The 16,275-nt window shown below is 40.5% G+C and overlaps 1 protein-coding gene and 1 long non-coding RNA gene across 2 annotated transcripts in view; both read left to right on the forward strand.

The window, feature by feature from the left end:
• Positions 1-16,212, forward strand: part of LOC147755532 (uncharacterized) — a 42,314-nt gene extending 26,102 nt beyond the window's left edge. The window contains 3 exon segments of the mRNA XM_086990502.1: positions 5,851-11,347; positions 11,537-13,944; positions 14,172-16,212. Coding sequence (XP_086846628.1) covers positions 5,851-6,469 — 619 coding nt within the window. The 3' untranslated portion in view covers positions 6,470-11,347; positions 11,537-13,944; positions 14,172-16,212.
• Positions 2-4,915, forward strand: LOC147755534 (uncharacterized). The gene is made up of 2 exons (XR_015328270.1): positions 2-4,073; positions 4,381-4,915. It is a non-coding gene; the product is annotated as an uncharacterized LOC147755534 (long non-coding RNA).
• Positions 16,213-16,275: the final 63 nt, after the last annotated feature.

The following is a 16,275-nucleotide window of genomic DNA, read 5'->3' on the forward strand; positions in this document are numbered from 1 at the left end:
TGATCGTCATCGAGGGAGCTATGTGCAGCAAGCAAAGCGTTCGAGCTCTCTGATAGATGAAATCTTATTGCCTTAAATAGAATCACATCTCGAAGAGCCTGAGCCCTTGAGATCCTCATGAATACTTCAGTTCTGCTGTTTACATAGTATTTATATATATATAGGAAATCGTATATGTGACGTATCAAAACAACAACCTGAACAAACCCTGCTTTTAATCTTATTGCTGTTATTACTATAGGCTGAGGCGTCAATGAGCTTGCCATCGAGCCTCTAGATTGTATGGCTGATGACGAAAATGTTTATCAGATTATAATACGAGCCATCGCCATACAGACCCAACAGTAATATTATTGTCTCCTTATTGATCCGTGTATTTGGACAATGTATTAAGTGTATGTTTTAAAAAAACTGCCCTTTTCGACATCGTTCACCCCCATTACCCCTAGTCGAATTATACATAAATCTATAAAATGTGAGACAATTTAATGTATTGTATAAAACCATATGCATAACGAACAACACGCAACGGAGGGATTAGCAACTCATACCGTGTTTCCTGAATATAGAATGATCAAAACAGTCTTATGCAGGCATGTACGTAACTATACGTGAAGCTGGCATATCCAAGCAGCAAATATATAACAGCTGAATTGACACCATGTCACATTGTCTATACCGAGCTTCAGAAGGTAGAATATAGTTAGTTTTAAGTTACTTCCTCTAACCCACGAAAAGGGTGTTGTACATATAAATCAGCGTAGATCTGCTTCGTCCTGATGCAGTACATAGAGTGGCTATAAAGGACCATGTGTTTCTGATTTGTTATACTTTTTCATATTTCTACGTGTCATTCTTCCTTCAAAGAAGGACAGAATTATCGATTCAACTGTTTCAACGAGCATTGCTTCAAAAGCAAACGCTTTTAAATAAATTCAGTTGCAAAACGTTCAGAAAGGCCCGGTCTCGCCCGAGCGCCTGTGAAGTGTTTGTATACATTAGGTTTTATCGTCGCAACCGTCAACCACGAGAACTTCTAGGTTACGGATGCCATATTCGATTTAACTTGCATACGACTCGATGTTAGTGTATGTAAAATAACGGTGCGTGTCTAAAGATAGTTCTGGTGTACAGTGGTAACCATATGGGTAGACGCTGAATTGTGCTTATTTATGTTTAAGTTGTTAGTTAAAACCGCGTATATACTCATCCATCTGTGAAATACTCGATAGTGCATTAATAATTAGGGAAAAGAAGCCTGTCGATTACGAGTAACGCTAGGCTACGCTCTGTGTCGTTCATTTCCCAGTCAGTTTAATCTGCGATTCTATATGACAGATGATTATGATCGTTCAGCTAATATTGATATTATAAAATCGGGAAGAATACAGTCAACTTCATTTTTCGGCATATATTTATGAAGAACGCAATATGGAACAATTTTCGGTCCGATCGAGTCTCAAATTAGCGGATTATCAAACGCTAACGGATAGAAATACGGAAAAGTAGCACGAGATAGGAGCAAAAATAGGCCCTGCCGCCCCTACTACTAACAAAAATGACTTCTGAATTCAACTGATCTTTGTTGGAGAGATGGATGCACGTTCTTCCAATGATCAGAACGTCACGTTTATGACCATAGAACATTGCTGCATCATCGTTGTTCGGTCGTACTGGATGTGACCCCAAAGGGCGTAGTAAGCCAATAAAGCATCGTAACGGTAGCGACATATTAATCGGACTATAATGACACGATTAGCGCTCGTACATAACGTAGATTTATATTTAGATGTATAAGCTAGACATATACATTATATGAATATAAACATCTCTAGGTAAAGGAGCAAGTTGAATTGTACATAACGAGGTATAGCGGTATACATGTACACACATATTCAGAGAAGGAAAGTAAGAAGCGAGCCAGCCAGACCGACAGACAAACAAAAGCATGGAAAGAAAAAATGCAATCCCAATAAATATCATGCTACGAACGAAGATAAGGTCTATTTGTTTTCCATACCATCCATACAACCCACACGGGTTGTGTATGCCTTGACCATTGTCATATCGTCGAGCTTAGGCGTCTATTAAAACTTTCGTTTCTTTCAGGCGACGACCAAACGCGAACTCCATTCGAAGATATTGAACGGTGCTGACTAAGATTTTGTTTCGTTCGATAAGCATGAACTTAATAAAGATGTTGTATAGTAGCATTCACAATAAACTTTCGCCAAAACCCGCGGAAGTTTGTATATTGGCATAATTAGCATGTATTCAAGGTGAATAAGTACGGTACTCAACCAGATACTTGATGTGAAATAGAAAATACTGCCGGATGGCTATGGGAAATAGATGTCTAGCGTGACCGTATGGTCGCGTATGTTCCGCGGCAGCCAGTTTCGTGTAATTATTCTTATTTGAATAAATTATTGTAAAAAAAAAAAGAAAAATTATAAACGTTAAATTTCAATATGCTTTGCTATCACTTTATAATTATGAATTACTTCTTTATTTACATGCTTTCGTGGTGCGCAATCGTCGTCTTGTACGCACGCATCTCGACTCCTTTAGTTATCATGGACGATGAAGACCTCGATATCGAGTTTGTGGAGCCTGTCGAGAGTTCGTCAAATCAGCCCACAACGCCACCTACAGAAGTCTTTCAAAGGTCTCCGAGTTTTGCGGCGTCAAAGGTTCCATATGGAACCTCGTATGGTTCTGCCGTTCCAAAGCATGGACCTACTCCGTCCACTTCTGTCAGCCTCACGACAGGAGCACGTCTTACTTGTCCGCGGAAAATTCATGTAGTTGCGCAGGACTCAGCCAATGCCCGCGATGACAAGATAATGACAATCCCTCGGCCAATGGTTATCACAAAGAACTCCACCCCACCCATAGCGCGGGTCCAGATGTTCTCATGCACGTACTGTCCGTACAAATGTGTCTTTTCACCTACAGCAATTATGAAACATATGGCAAAAGTGCACTCGAAAATGGTGAAAATAACGAAGGTGGTACATCAAGGACAACCTCAACCTCCCGATCTGTCTTAGTGATGAGAAATCACTTGTGTTGTTGGTCACGATTGAGCTGATTCGTTGGGAAATTGTTTCGAGGAGTTCCGACCAGTGAATTTTATTAAAAACAAAAAAAAAAAAGGAAATGAAAACGCCAAACCAGATCTGTTTTACATGGATCTAGATAATAGCATTATTTTTTTCAAATAGATGGGAATGCGTTAGCGGTGACGGAGAGCTTCCTTTTAATGACGAAGGCAGCAAGCGTTAGGCTACAAAACATATCTGTTTATGCTGGCCCTAATCTTCAACTGGCTTGTTGTTCACCGTTGAAACTTCGGCGATGGTCAGTGAGTTCATTAGTTTGAGTGCGCCGTTACAATCTGAAGTGGTTCCAGTCGTAGCGGCTACGAGACCGTACATTTTCCATGATGTATATTAAACATGTGACTTATCCGTGTGAATTTACAATATCATGTTGTGTTGACCTCTGAAGATTCAAATGCACCCCTCGTTGGAACTGCATAGAGACTGACTATTTTTTAGTTGCTGTTTTGAAGGTTGTTGTTAGTGAGGTACCAATCAGTCGTTCTTTTTATAAGAGGAATGATTACAATAGGTAACGATTTTAAAGGAGGACTAATTGTGTACGTTTATGAGAGGCACATATTAGGGATTGTAGGTAACCAGACCTACGCCAAAAATTCTCCCAAACATATATGCTTCACCGTATATGTTATTAACTACAGCGTTTTACTATGCGAAAATCAACATTTCGCGATTGCATTTAAATGTTTTATATGCTTATCGACGGTAATCCAAGTAGCGATGAAACGTCCGGCGTTTGTCGGACGTATATCTTGTAGGCTTACCTGCTAACCATAGTGTGAGCGTTTTCAAGAAAGTGACCTACTAGCGTGTTTTTTCTACCATTTCTTGGAAAATTAATATGGAGTATTAGTCCTCGTGCATCATTTTGCAAGTCAAGAATGACACCAAGTGTTCACAAGGATACAAATGCTGGTGAAGATTTTGGGGACCAGGCTATATGAAAGTGTGAGTTGTACAAGTAGGATCAACGATTTTGTAATAAACAAGAGAGCTTTATCACGACAGATACAAGTCGCTCAGAAAGAGAGTCCTATTAGACAAAAATCACCGAATTACCCTTTAGGAGTTTGCAGAAGAACTAGACGTCTAAGGCGATTTAAGCCAAAACATTTTGAGTGCTTATTCGTTAACTTGAGAACTCACATCAGTACATGTGCTGAAAAACCTGAGAGTGCGGATTCGGTAAGAACTGTCTCAAAATAATATTATTCCACCAAAAATAAGCCGGATTTACTCTAACATGTCATTGCAGGTGATGAGGCGTGCGTCATCATCACGGGTATGACGTGATGACTAGGACACAACCCTCTGAGTATCGCTTCAAATGCGAAACCAGACTACAAAAATATGGTAGATGCAGGTGAAGCGCCAGGTGAAGGAATTTCATTTTGAAAATTTATGTCGAGTACTTTCATTATCATTAAGACGTCTCAAAACAACTTGCCCAATGTTATCCAACAAAGGCAGCGTAAATTCTCGATTCGACTGGGATTACTTTGAAGAACTTGGAATTTTCTCCCAACGACGATCTGGGCAGCTGACGCACGTTCAGCGAATTTGCGACCCGGCAGGATACATCTCAATGTGTGGTGATGCTATTACGACAAGCGCGTACGCTACGCTCAAGACTATGTGGAATTGTACAACAAATGGTAGCATGAAGCATGTTGGGGATCTGTCACTTTTATTATACGCCATCACACTCCGAAGTGTATCTTGCAGGAAACAGAGTCAAGTAAATTGTTCCGTCGCAGTTGTTGTTAATAAAATTAATGCATATATATCGACATGTTTTTGTTATCGATTTGTTCAAAAGAAGTCGCTTAACATTAACCGGCTATTGGGGGCGGGTGGCGTATTTGCCTGCTAACCCTCAGCAACACGTTATGGTGTAGGTTCGAACCCGCGCATAAGCGAACTTCGTGTCATGCTGGGAGATTGCCGTTTACAAACAGCTAGTGACGATACCAGGCATAAAAGACTGGATATAGCTCAGACCATTGAAGGACCTGAATATTAGCCGGAAAACAGACCATATGTAACTGTAAAAAGGTCGTAAGTTCATGAGCATGTTTGTGAAACAAAAAAAAATAGTCGTCTAAAATCTAACTATGCATATTCTTCCAGGTAAATGGGGACAATAGCTCGACCATTTCTCGAATATACAACTTGTGTTACGCATATATACCGAGTCCATGAAGTCGAAGTACTCGATTACTCGTCTATTGGCCTATATGCCTATGAAAATTTTAGTGATAACGGTCGTGCTTCTGAACAAACGAAACCACGCTACCAACTGGTGTGCCGTCATGGCGTATAGTTGAAGCTTGTTCGCGATTAATAAACGAGTTAACATCCTATAATACGTATATATATGTATGTATATATATATATATATGCACATGTGGCGCCGTTTTCTCTAGGTATCACTTGCATTGTGAATTATGATTGAAGCCAAGATTTTACGTCTATATCTACTGGTTGATTCTAATTTTGCAGCTGGCAAATACCTGGAGGACATAAGCTGACGCTCTTAATATTATTGACGACGCCCTGTTTCTTACCAAAAGGTGATGCGCACCGTTCCATCACCTTTTACTTTTACGAACCCATGTTAAGTTCGATACGTTCGTGTCTCGTCCTTTACTAGAGCCGTTCTTATTGCTGAGAGCGACGTCGTTGCGGCTACGTTACGTGCGAACACCTCCGTTTGCATATGAAATACAAGCAAAATTTCGAAAAAACAACTTTTACTGCCAGCGTACCCCCCAGTATTGCAGCATCCTTACTGGCATTATTCGTTTGCAGAAATGATGATTGCGTCAGTGGAGTCAGTAGCACATCTTCATGAAGAAAATGGTACGGATATGGCCGGCGACAACGAGACTGCTACTGTGGCCCAGGCGATCTCCGAACGACTTCAGCAAAATATTGACGCATTAGCTATTACTACGCTCGAACCCATGTCAGCGATGAGCGCCGAGTCGGCGATTGGTATCGATGTCGATGACCAACAGGTCGAGGCAATCAAGCCTATAATTACCAACACCGTTGGGTTTCCCTGTGACGATGAACAGTATGATGACAATTGCCTATTCCGTTGCAGTCGTTGTCCGTTAACATTCACTTCACGGAAGGAGTTCGGCCTGCATGAGCCGATGCATCGGTTAGCGCCACTATGCTGCGGTTTCTGCGATAAGAACTTCAGCAGTGTGCAGTCAAGGCATGCGCATGTACGGGCTATTCATACCGGCGAAAAGCCTTTTAAATGCGACCGCTGCAATCGGAGATATCCTGCTAGGTCGACGTTGATAAACCATCACAAGAAGTGCCAGGGCTGATACCAATAAAAATTATGATGAAAGTAAAAAGGGAACACGTCATATATGTTATATTATAGGTGTAACAGAACTCCATCAGCAGAAGAAGGCAAGGAAATGTGTAAAAATACTTCGTTGGCTCACTATATGTACATTGGTTTTGGTAGTCCGGTGGCGAAATAGTAGCGGCTATCACGTATCTCTTGTTATCACTGCTTTAACCTAACAAACAAAGCAGTGGCAAACAAGATGGCAATCATATCTACGTACATGTGCGCCGATAAGGAAATACCATACACGAGTATAGTAGGTAATAAACGAGAAATAAAAACACACGTGTATACGCAATACGCGTAAGCTTACAGGGCAAACCGTTCTTGTAAGGAGTCAATGGCCGGAGTGAGGTATGGATCCATAGAATCTTTCATAGAAGCGAACCTTAAAATTAGATGAGGATAATATTAACAAAGCATAATACAACCAATAATGGACGCACTCGCTTTCAAACGATCCTGAAACCTGTCGTATCCTGGCCTTCAATAGGTTTTTAGCTGTTATGCTGTTATGCAGAAGAATACGAAGCGGCTCCTAGAACTAGATACACTTTAGGTCTTGAGCAGACCATTATAAGAACAGATTACCGGTCATTACTGATATGGACAACTTTCCCTTTGATTCTACAGGACGGTATGATTTCATCATATGGTTTCTGATTAGTTAAACAAACTGGTACCGGGAAAGGTATGAGCCCGCCAAACATGGCCTGATAGACAGTGCCCTCCTGGGTCGAGAAAGTGTTTATCGTGATTGAGCGAATTATGATACACGGCGCACCCTGAACGTCCTTCTGTTCTACTTGAATTGGACTGTACAATTTACCACTTGTAATGTTCGGCTTTCTTGTTGAAAATGTGATTTTATTATGGTAGGGTACTCCGATGGTGGGCTAGTGATCGTCGACGTAATAACGCTGGTTAAGATGCTAAAGGATCGTCTCATCAAACGAACAAATGACTTGCACGTCGCTTATGGCGCGCTGAGCGAGTGTCCTCGCTTCGTTGCATTTTTACATAATTAACAATAATTTTTACATAGTTGGTTCTTCTTGTACTTTAATTTAGGTTAGTGACACTTTGTAAAAAAAAAAAAGGAACAAACATTATCAACGCGATACCTTGTTGGATTCTGTAGTGAAATTGTACGTAAAGACTTCGCACGTAAATTTTGCATACCTCAAATACGGTTCAAGTCTACTGAGTGCTACTCAGATTAGTTTTTACATAATTTACAAGCGATCGGCAGCAATCAGCTATGCCACCAACACTCATCCCAACAATTCGAAATCACCAGATGTCAAGCAGAAATGTTTTGCGCATAATTGGAATTATTTCAAACGAGAAAAAGACCTACCGTGACGAATTGATCAAAGTGACAAATATTGCCACGACTCCTATTTAGTAGCGGGCGCCTATAAAATTTATTTTCCAGGACCTACCTTTTACCACATTGTTTTTTTATGTTAAGTGTCAACTGTATGCCAGTTAAGTCGTGTGTTCGTTCGTATGCATCTTTGTTAGCCCTTATTATGCATATGTACGACCTTACCTAGGCGCAAGGTTTAATCACACAACTATTGATTGTACAGCAAATACGAGACTTGATTCAAACAACCAAGTTGAAACTGTTTTCCTTCTTGTGCAAACAAATCTTTCTGGCTTTAACAACAATGATAACTAGGTACCGATAACTAGTAATAGGGCAAATGAAGGGACGGCAATAAGGCAAAGGGTAACGCACAGCGGCGCCGTAGAATTAAATTTGACAACTGATTACCTTCTACTTATATGTTTATAAAGACGATAAACAAATTCCAACACGAAGCTAGAATATGCTAAACAGTTCACTTGCATAGTTTTAACTTCCGCTCTTAGGAAACAAGCTAACCTTCCTCGAGTAGAATCAACAGTCGTTCCAAATTTCTCCAGAAAACCCGAAACAGATGCTAATGGGGCGAGACCCACGGACAAACGTGGTTTATTATTACATATGACAAACTGGTCGCTTTTAATTTGCAGCTGTAACAGTCTGTGTTGCCATATATTGTGCCTACTTCTTCTAGCATTCATTGGAGCACCTGCTTCTTCTTCTTCTTCTTCTTGGATCTCTCATAGATCGCCTCCAGAACCGGCATGTGTTGTTTCGCCGGAACGGCTTTGCTAGGGAACAGTAGAGGGGCAATGCTAACTACAGCTGAACATTTTACAGTTGAAGTTATCGGCTGGCTCAAACTTTCCGCCCTTAAGCCTGTGTTTCTAAGTACGGTAACGTTTGCTCGAACTGCGAGAGCTCTGGGAGGCTTCGAACATACACCCAGCATACACTTGACGTACAGGGATTCTGCACAGGACGACCCAGCTCTTTGTCGTGTGACCGGCCTTTGCCTGTCCCCTGATAATGAACGAAGTCATCGAGTCAATTGGGTCAAAACTAAAACTAAATAGAAAAAGAAGTCGTGTGCATTCCAGAAAGCGACAGTAATATACTGGAACGTGGTTCGTTTTTAACCTTCGTATGACAAGGTCACCGTACTTATCGAACAAACGTCTCGACTGACATGAATATGGCTATACATCTGTTCAATCAGTTGACATTCATTCTGGGCCCAGACTTAGCAGTTTTATTAAGAGTATAAACTATTAACAGTATAATGTGTGTCCAAAAAACATAAGCGTAAATCTATCTAACACAAAAATGCAACAGCGACTCACAAATGCTATGAACGTTTATACACATATTGAAGTGTGTCAGTTCGCTGTCACATGTTTCCTTTTCCTCAAGTTATCAAGCGGCCCCTTGCTTACTCCGGTGTAGCTTTCTGCAGCTGTGTTGTTTTGTGTGTCGGGCACCTCGAGTTCGATATTTATGGCCCAAAACAATGTTCTCGATTCTACATGAGCTAGGTGTACTATGAGACCGATCAATAAGCTGGGTAAACAAAAGGACGCTCGAAAGTGAAAGAAGGCCACCACTTACATTCTATTAGAAGCCCGATGCCTCATACTTTATCCAATGCTAAATATAGCAGGGAGGGCTTTGCAATGTTGTAAAAAGTCAATTAGGGTTTCTGTTAGATCGATTTTTTATGATCTGCTAGGTACTAATGTTAATTTGTTGTTAACACTGTTAATCTGTTACATCTGCCGTTGTACCTATCCGCGTTCAAGTAAGCATCGTAGTTGTAACTTTGACGTGTTTATAACTTGCTTGAGGTTTTGTATGATCACCTCTTAAAGCTAGCATCTCAATAAATATATTTATCCTTCGGTGTAGCTTGAACTTTGATGTTTGTATTGAACAATTCAGCGCGACTCAAAAGATATAACAACGGAGTATTTATAGTATTATTCAATATTTATTGAACTCTGTATATACCGATGTAGAAATGTGTCCCGTCAACGAATTACCGAGACAAAGGTTGATAATGTTATATATCATGCTGCCCGATACAATAAGCAGATATACGACCGTGAACTGTGTGCGCAGATGTAACCGCTATACTGATATTTAAGTAAAAAAACGAACGATAGAATATTATGTGTAAACAAAATTGTAATAAACCAAATAAATAAATGATAATGGTAAAACGATATAAAAGTCATTGTGCTGTCGGAAGTATTATCCTGATGCCACGGAACTACTCACTTAGCTCGTAACTCGCCTAACTCTACGTATTTCGTAAAGATCTAACGTACAACTTGTATGGCACCATCGGTCGCTGATACATGTCTACCAGTCGTCATACCGGCATCAATATTTCATTTCGGCATTTTGTGGGTCTATCGATTTTTAATTATATATTAAAAATCGATAGACCCACATATTATTTAAATTACTCCATTGCACATTACCAAGATACATTTTTCGATGTATGTATTTTTATGAAAACAAAAAAAAAAACACGCAGCTTCTACTATTTCAAATCGACATGTGGTTGATATATTTTATTGCTTTTCTATAGGGAACTTTACTGATAAAACGTGTTTTTTGCAGGTGGTAAAGGCGAGCGTTGCTGCAGATCTATGCGGACCTTTCGCTGGTTCGATTTCAACAGATGTCTACGATTTAATCTATTTATTTGCAATGAACTGAGATGTCCAATCTTACTAAAGTTTGTTTGATTTCGCTTTTAACTTGTTTTCATTTGTGTTCTTACGACTATGTAAATAACCAGAAGTTCTTATCATTTTAGTACTTTTTCTTTCGAAGAGCTTCGAAGTATCTAGATTGCTCTCGTTTGCTGTGTTTTATTCATTATATATAATAGCTTGTCAATTTTTGTTTGCAAACTATGCAATTACGTTTCTCTTCTCTTACTACTTGTATTCGGGAAAAATGATGTTTACGTCGAGCAGAACCAAACGAATGGAAGCAGATATTTGACGGGATCGGCTTGCCGAACGTACCTTGGCCACGAAAAGATCATGCAGCTTTATCAACGTCCGACCAAATCAAGCTGAGCGAAAGCATCAAGACTAGAAGATGCAGTATTAGTACTGACAACAACAACGTTATCAATCACAACAATAACAACAACAACCTCGAAAATATCAGCCTTCCATCGGGAGCGGTCTGTTTACCTGTTGCAGAAAATGCACGCAGCGCACCCAATGATCTCAACACCGTGGTTGTCTGCAGTATCGAATCCGCAACAGCTGGCCTGACTGTGAATCATCCCAGCCCCATCATCGCCTCTAGCTGTAGCGCCATCATACCCGACCTCAACATTGCGACTCCCATAAATGGCGGAAGCACGGGAGGCTCAACGCAGCCGCGGGAGTACAAGTGCTTTTTCTGCGACAAAACATTCTCTAGACGCTACCGAAGAGATACGCACGTCAGGTAAGCAGCTACGTTCTGAGCTCAGCATTGGACTGGTACGCAATTTGAAGGTCTTCAAAGTGCCGCCCTACTAGCGAAGGCTCGAGTAATTGGTCGCATTCTGTATGCTTGCACGTATATGCTTCTGCAGGCGCCCATGCTTGTCTCTGTTCTGATTCCGTCGGATTGTGCTGTTATCGTAAATTTCAGGTGCATCCACACTAAAGAGAAGCCATATCCGTGTCCACACTGTGACAATTCGTACGCATCGCAGGATAAAGTGTGGAAGCATATCAATTCAGTTCATCCGGAGAAAAGCAACAGGGCCAGCGCCGGTGGAGATGTGATGATTCTGCCTGGCGCTCCGTGGGGGGGACCGGAAATGAGTTTTAGTTCGAATGTAACCCTGACGTAGTATCGCAGTCAGCCTCAAGAGATTTCGCCGATCAACAGATCGTCGATACGTATATTAATCTACTGAATTATTAGATAGACAAGAACCGTAAAATGCGCACAGAGAGCAGGGCAATTACTGTGGTGAACATAATGAGCCTTCTGGCTTGACGGGGCCTACCATTTGTACCTTAACGTGGCGCTTTCATGAGTTCGTGCAGGTCGATGATAACCGCGAGCCAAAATCTTATTGCCAATAACGAAATTCAAGAACATTTGTGGAGCTCCTTGGATAATCAACAAACGAATTTGTAGTACCGCCATGAGCGGACCTTTGATACAAATGTAGATGTGGTAACTTGGCGACACTGACCCGCTAGATGCTTAAGGGTTACTTTCAAATCAGATGGCAAAATATATTCACATTTGATTTTATCAGTAGAACTTGCTGAAACAGATGATCTTGTCGAACCTCGGCCTTCTAATACAGTCATGTATCGCCCAAGTAACGAAAAGTTAAGGCATTTTCTTTTACTGAGATCTTCCGGCTACAATGGAGCTTGCTTTAGCAATGGTTCTTCCATGATTACTGAGTGTCCTGTTGACTCGAAGCAAAGCTACCGCGTATGCCTCTAGACAAGCTGGTTATCACTACACCATTACGAGGATGTCTTGTTAACTGGAGGAATTGGAAAATGAGGAGACGCCCTAATCGGCGAGTAGGTCCTTTTGTCACGTAACGAAACGCATGAACTCAAACAAAGTGCCGATGCTTAAGACTCCTACATAGCCCTGAATATCGATTTTTCTTTTTGATAACTGCGCTGTTTGGTTACGGTTAGCACGTCAGTAAAAAATAATCGCTTTTCCCTGGGGCTCAATTCTGCGATGGTGGATTACGCTGACATGATTGTCACCAACTCGACCTCATATATACACCTAGATAAATCATTTCGATCGTAGATCTACATATATACCTATATTTTAGATTCAGTTGCAAATCAGCTAGCACGACGCGAAGCTGTACTAAGCAATTAAAATAATTATTATAAAAATTAATGACAACAAACATAAGATTTAGGTAGTCGCTATTGTAAAGCAGACCATAATACAACAATTAGTTAGCCATATAAAACATCATTGTCCGGGGAATGACCCGACAGTGGTCACAGGGGCGTGTACGGGGATAGTTCCCAACGTCTCTGTACGTATGTGTTTATGATGTGTTTGTGTGTGTGATTGGGCCTATCGATCTCAAAGCAATAATGCCAGGGGACTGCTTAGATGCGTTGACTGCCGCGCTACTATGCATGTGTCCTTTTTCTACATTTTGCCCTTTTGTATCATTACTACTGTTACTATGTAACTTGACAATTGTACATGCCTTGTCAAGACAAATGATCAAACGTAATCTGTGTAGGGCACAGTAACATGAAATTGTACACACACACACACACACACACATAAAATTGTATGATTGAAATAATGATCGATAATTGGTAGTTAATACCAAATTATCATGAATCACGAGAACACAGACAACGGCCGAAGAAGTAATTTAGAGCAGAAAGAAAATGACTGGACATTTTGATAAGATTTATAAGATAGTACATGTCAGTTCCGCACGACGAATGGGGCAAACTTTTGAGCACTGTTAAGCGTTGAGTCAATGATCAGGCCAATGAAGACGGCGGCTATCAGTATATGTGAAAACTGAACATTGATCTCTTTAAACGTAAATATGTGACTTTTTTTCCATGATGTGGCGATCTGGAACAAAAGTCGTCTGTAAAAGGAAAATGAATGGCCTGCTTTTTTTTTATCTAGAATGTACCGACAGTATTAGAAGTATAACCGTAATGACAAAGTTCAGCATCCTATACTTGATCAACGAAGGACATTATTCATACGTTTTGAAGAGATATGTAGGAACGACCTCCATGTCGCCTACATCTCTGATTTTGACTGAAGTTACGTGTTCTTCAACGCGTGTATGAAGATACCATTCAGTGCAAATGCTCTTCAGTCTAATGCGAATCAGCTCTAGATCGTGTTTTTATTATAGAATGATTAATAGAACAAGTGAAATACGTGACTTCATAGGAGCGGAAAACGGAAACGACGAACTAGCTAACTGGTATGAGTGCTCATCATTTACCTGACCTGCATTTGACGTGATAGAATGGAAACGTGTGCCTGTACCTGAGGATGCTCAAACTAATAAAGTAACGTCTACATTTGAATTCTATTACAAACGCTCGAGCTTTTGTCGTTGTTGCTATAATCCTAACGATCGTCGGCATTGGCATACTTTTATGTACCATGAATTTTACTGTATGGCAACATGATGTATGGTATCTATTTAGTTGTGTTCATTGTATTCCTACCCATAACTTTCTCCTATAGAAATTTCTAGCGAGATTGCATTTGGTAAAATATGTTTTTCTTTCAGATACAAAACCGCTGATCTGTTATGAGCTGTATTATGGTGCTTGGCACAAGGCCACGGAAAGTTGCGGCTTACCAAGATAAACTTTCTCTTCATATCTTCACTCAATAGAAATAATAACAATAAAGTAACAACACATGGACAATAGAAAATTGCTGTTTTAGTTAACCATAATAATAACAATATCTTCTGTCAGGCGAAATGAATTTTATTATACATTGGAGAAATGTTTGCGATCCTATCTCACTTCGACAAACTCTTACAGAAGCAGGTGCGTCCAAACTAGTTCGAGAACTGTATGTTACCATTAGCGATGCACCGGTAGGGGTCCCAGTGGCTATTTCGATGACCTACCAATCTCATCGAAGTTCCTCCTTCGGAGCATACGGCCACCTGACAAATTTCTCGCGACAACTGACATTGTAAAGGATCTTCTGCTGAATATCGCACCGAGCGCGATCTGTTCCAGACTGTCAAACGCTCGGATAGGACGAGGGGTTTTCAAAACAAGATGGCTTTGTGCGGCGCAATGAGCATTCGTACATGACGCGTCCTACGGGAGTCGCATGTTAAGCCATATTCAACGACAGCATAACGTGAAACATAAACATACCAAGACAAAAGTTACTGAAAGCAGGACTTCTCACTTTTACCTGAATTGTAGCAGATTTTCTGGGTCAGACATTCAAGTCGCTGTGGCATCAATCCTCCCCGATCAGCCCCAGGAATTGGCCATTAAGTATCGGAGTTAATCATTTGTTCTTAGTTAATTTAGGGCTAATTGTTTTCATGAATCGTCTCCTCCAAATTAAAAATATTTTTATACGCCCAACGCCGTGTGTGTTAGATGATGTAGGCACACATGTATTTGTAGCTTAGGAATCGAAAGTCCGGGTGGCCGAATAGTTCCTTGAAGTGGAGTGTTTCGAAATCTGTAGGTACACCATGTAAATATCGATAAAAAACTGAATCTAAATATAGCTAATATGTTTGAGGCAGACGGTGTATTATTTTATTGATTTAGAGATTATTTTAGGCTTGACAGTATCAAAACTGAAAATCAACTTTTTCTATCGTATCATAGCACAGATACAGTTTCTATAAAAGCCTTGCCAACTCAATACACATCACTGAATTACTTGTTCCTTTATAAATTATGTTCCTTGTTTCTTTACAAATACTGCAACTTACCAACCTGAACCTGTGATAAGTTAGAGCATATCGACATCATTTCGGTTTGGTTGGGGACTAAGCAACGGCAGATCATTATGAGCGCGTCCTGTGAGAACAAATCTCAATCCGATGAAATTTTTCACTTAAATTAATAAAAAAAAAAAAAACATAAATAGAACACCATATATTTTAAACGTCTTTGAATCGTCCGCTGATTTCGTACGCCCTACTGTTTACGACACGGAAGCAGTTCACGTCTACCTCGAGGCCCGTCACAGAAAGAACCGCACCGCTCATTACAGAAGAAAGGAACAGAAAAGTATATGAATTGTCTACCGATCTAACCGATAGGTTGGTCGCGCCAGGCAAGTGAGACAGAGAACGCATATGTGTGGGACGAAAACAGAAAAGAAGACCATTGGATAGGATTCAACTAACGCGTTCCGTGATTTTTCAGTGGGACCCGGTCGAACTGTTTGGGAGTTCCTCGAATATCGCCACATCGCGGATCCAATAAGGACGAAGCCGGAGGGGGTTCCGGTGACAATAGAAATCGGTCCTTTGGTCTGTGACCAGGCCGAAAACTTATATTTGCATCAACGCCGTACAGGCGAGAACGCGAAATCCCATTTGCCAAAGCCTTCGCATTACAGTCGGCACTGGTTTTACATCTAAAATTTGGGCATGCGGAAAGGTGAACGCATTGAATCATCGACAAATTAAAATCATCGAGATAGATAAATAGTGTGAAATAATTTTCGTTAGCACCCCCGATGCTTTGTTCCGTGACGTGATAACCATAATTCGGATCCGGGTGTGGATACAGTTTTCTACCTACGTAAAAATAAAAACGTTTTTCTAATTCATTTTATCTGTGGATCTGTTACTGAGCTTTTTTTTACAATTAAGTTTTTTGCTATTTGGTTATAATCAT

Source organism: Varroa destructor, unplaced genomic scaffold (genome assembly GCF_002443255.2).
Source record: "Varroa destructor unplaced genomic scaffold, Vdes_3.0 BEIS01000005.1, whole genome shotgun sequence".
Taxonomy (NCBI): Eukaryota; Metazoa; Arthropoda; class Arachnida; order Mesostigmata; family Varroidae; genus Varroa; species Varroa destructor.